At 36.0% G+C, this 3,260-nt stretch overlaps 1 protein-coding gene and 1 long non-coding RNA gene across 3 annotated transcripts; both read right to left on the bottom strand.

Moving 5' to 3' along the window:
- LOC109829488 (probable importin subunit beta-4) lies at positions 735-2,285 on the bottom strand. 2 transcript variants are annotated; one of them, XM_020396591.1, is made up of 6 exons: positions 2,216-2,285; positions 1,828-2,045; positions 1,612-1,707; positions 1,401-1,513; positions 1,052-1,251; positions 735-973 (listed from the first exon to the last, which is right to left on the bottom strand). In XM_020396591.1, the coding sequence occupies exons 2-5, from the start codon at positions 1,963-1,965 to the stop codon at positions 1,239-1,241; spliced, it is 360 nt and encodes a 119-aa protein (XP_020252180.1). In that variant the 5' UTR covers positions 1,966-2,045; positions 2,216-2,285; the 3' UTR covers positions 735-973; positions 1,052-1,238. The 2 variants fall into 2 exon arrangements, with proteins under 2 accessions (XP_020252180.1, XP_020252179.1); XM_020396590.1 differs by having other exon boundaries at positions 1,052-1,513.
- On the bottom strand, positions 2,429-3,260 carry LOC109829487. The gene is made up of 3 exons (XR_002244035.1): positions 2,843-3,260; positions 2,605-2,657; positions 2,429-2,520 (listed from the first exon to the last, which is right to left on the bottom strand). It is a non-coding gene; the product is annotated as an uncharacterized LOC109829487 (long non-coding RNA).

The following is a 3,260-nucleotide window of genomic DNA, read 5'->3' as shown; positions in this document are numbered from 1 at the left end:
CCTAATAAAATTAGGTTTTGATGAAAAATATAAATATTGGTCATATCATGGGGAAGATTGTACTGAATATGAGGATCCAAATATACGTGTTGGTACATCCGGTGTCTTACGGATAGATGACACAGAAATAATATTGAATGATATTTTTCTCGACCTACAGAATATGATGTCGATGATAATCACTAGTACAAAACAGGATAGCCTAAATTATTGGAACCGTTTGGGAAAATGACCTCCCAAATGGTTACAACCGTTTGGGCAAGAAAAAAAACCCATTTGGGCTAAAGCCGTTAGGGATGACTTTTCCCCAACGGTCGCCCAAACGGTTACAACCATTTGGCACAAAATCCAAACGGTTGTAACCGTTTGGGATGTAAAAACTGTCCAAATGGTTGAAACCATTTGGACAAATTTTTGTCCAAACCGTTTCAACTGTTTGGACAAAAATCTGTCCAAACGGTTTCAATTGTTTGGTTTGTTGATTTTTAACATTTTTAAAAAATTTAGTTGTTTTATTTATCTACTTTCTTACATTTAATACATCTCACACACTGATTTCTCAATATTTCACAATTAAATCGAAAATATATACATACACAAAAATGTCTCAAATGGTGTTAAATATCCAATATTATTCTGCTTACACTTAATATACACATTTCACACAATGATTTCTCAATATCTCACAATAAAATCAAAAATATATACATACGTAAAAATGTCTCCAGCGGTGTTAAATGTCCAATATTATTTATACATACACAATGATTACTTAATATATAATATTAGAGACAAAACATATACATATGCGATGATTATTCAATCTCTCTCTCTGTTGAGTAATTTCAAAAGAGATGTATCATATAATTTCAAAAGAGATGTATCATATAATTTCAAAAGAGAGGATAATAGTGGCAACTCTTCCATCAACACTTCCATCAGAACCCACTGCTAGCTTGTCAATGTGAGCCCCCTACAAATAATGACATAACACTTCAAACTACAGGTTCAAAAAAATATTGTAAAGCAGTAAAGTCAAAATTAAAGTCACCTTTAATATTTTGATGCCCGTTTCAGAATAAAGATCTTCATATCTCTGAGCGAGCGAAGGAGTGAATAACCTTGTCATCAAATTAAGCGTCATTAATTTGTAAAAGTACATACAGTTTCAAAGGGACACAAAACATAATATGTTAATCTCTATAGCTTACATGTTAAAATGATAAGGTTTCCCCTAGCTATGCATAATATCTGAATGTGATGAAAGTAGACATATTGACAAGTAATGATGATTTGCATGAAAAGCAGGTGCAATAGGCTAGTAAAGCAAGCAAATGGAATTAAGAACAAGTAAAGAACTCAAACCCTACAAATTACAAAAACTTCAATGAGAAGGATACTTAAGGGTTGCTGTTTCGCCATTTTTGCAGATCTCACCAGTGCAGAATGCAGCATTTCGCCTATTTGTTGCTTCTGATGATGAAAGTTCCTTAAGTACCAAAGGCATCACTTTCTGAAAAATGAATTAATACACACATGAGATGAGATTAGCCCATGTAATAAAGATAGAATACATATTCATAATTACTGGTTTTCAGAATAAACTCATACATTCACATAACCAGAAATTGGAGCACCCATCCCCTGAGCAACTTCAGCCAGACAAGCAACCACCATTGTCCGGTCTTGAGGAGGACATGGGACTCTCTACAGTTAATGGTTCGGTCAAGGAAATTAACAGCAGCAAAGAATAAGTTGCTACTTCATTACATGGCATCTTCAATTTTTTTTAGTATAAAACATGTATCAGATAACAAAATAGCTCACCGCAAATCTCATTAGGGGATCAAATAAACTAGCCAAAATAGGCTCAAAATCAGAACCCATTGCCTTAGCCAAAGCAGGAAGAATATCTGATACTGCATCCATGAGCACTTCATCATGATCAATATCACCTTCATCCATAACAGAATCGGAGTCCACTTGTTGACAGGTTGAATCTTCTCGCAGCAGGGCAAGAGTTACCCCAACAAGTTGAGGGATATCTGAAATAAGGTTTTACATATTTTTGTAATTTCAACTAAGACCTTCATTAAATTTTACGTATGCTATATGTTAGTATTGATACCATATCTTTCAGAACTATGATAAGCACCAAAATAATAAAAAGTTAAAAAAGAACATAAAACCACCAAGGAGTTGAGTAAATTCTTACCAGATAGAGAGCATTCCTCTCTTTAGAAAAAGAAAAAAAGAAAAAGAATAGCATGCCAATTAGAAAATTTCCCACTGTGTTTACCAAAAGTTTACCAACACAAAAGAGTATCAAAAATTGGAAGTCAATAGTCAAGATGCTTGAGTACAAATTAACATTATTAGTTTACATTTAGTGTGAATGCATAATGACTTCCAATTTTTGATTCTCTTTTATGTTGGTAAACTTTTGGTAAACACAATGGGAAATTTGAATATCTCTTTTAAACCAATAATTTCTTCTTCTGAAAGATTCTCTGCAATCACCTGAAAGCGTATAGTTTATAATAAATAAGGAAAAAGAATACCAGATAGAAGATAAATAATAATGAATGGATGAGTATCAGTCACCTTCAAGGCTACTTTCTTAAGCTTGTTCATTGCTCTGAACTTTCTCATTCTTGCTGTAAAAGAAAATAGTAATAAAGCAACATATCAGTTCTGATTATATTGGTGCTATTGACACAATATTATTAGATCTGAATCCTAGACGTGAATAAGATCCAAACATAAAGCATACACAACAACGAAAAGTAAGCACAGTAGTAGCATCAATCATCACCAGATCTCATTCCGAAGAGGGACAAACCTTTGGAATACAACCGATGGAAACGAGCTGGGTAAAGGTCTGGGGCTGGGGCTATAAAAGGGGAGGCAGAGGAGGAGGAGGAGGCGGAGGAGGAGGAGGAGGTGGAGGCATAGGAGCGCCGGCGAAGATGAGGGAGGCGGAGGGGGTACGATGGCCCACGGCGAAGATGAGGGAGCCCTGGGCGAACGTAGATGAGGCGAAGATGAGGTGCGTTGGCTGGCGGTATCGGACATATTTCGACGGGGTCGGATGAGGCGAAGACGAGGTGGGATTTGAGAGTGCGGTGGGGGTAAGGGATTTTGGGGATGACTTTAATTTGGAGCTGGGATGAAAATTTTGGGGATCACTTTAATTTGGCGCTGGGACCAAAATTTTGGGGATGACTTAAATCTGGCACTGGAATGAAAACTTTGGGGGG

The sequence above is a fragment of the Asparagus officinalis genome, chromosome 2 (assembly GCF_001876935.1).
Source record: "Asparagus officinalis chromosome 2, Aspof.V1, whole genome shotgun sequence".
Classification (NCBI taxonomy): Eukaryota; Viridiplantae; Streptophyta; class Magnoliopsida; order Asparagales; family Asparagaceae; genus Asparagus; species Asparagus officinalis.
This window is presented reverse-complemented; position numbering and strand designations above follow the sequence as displayed.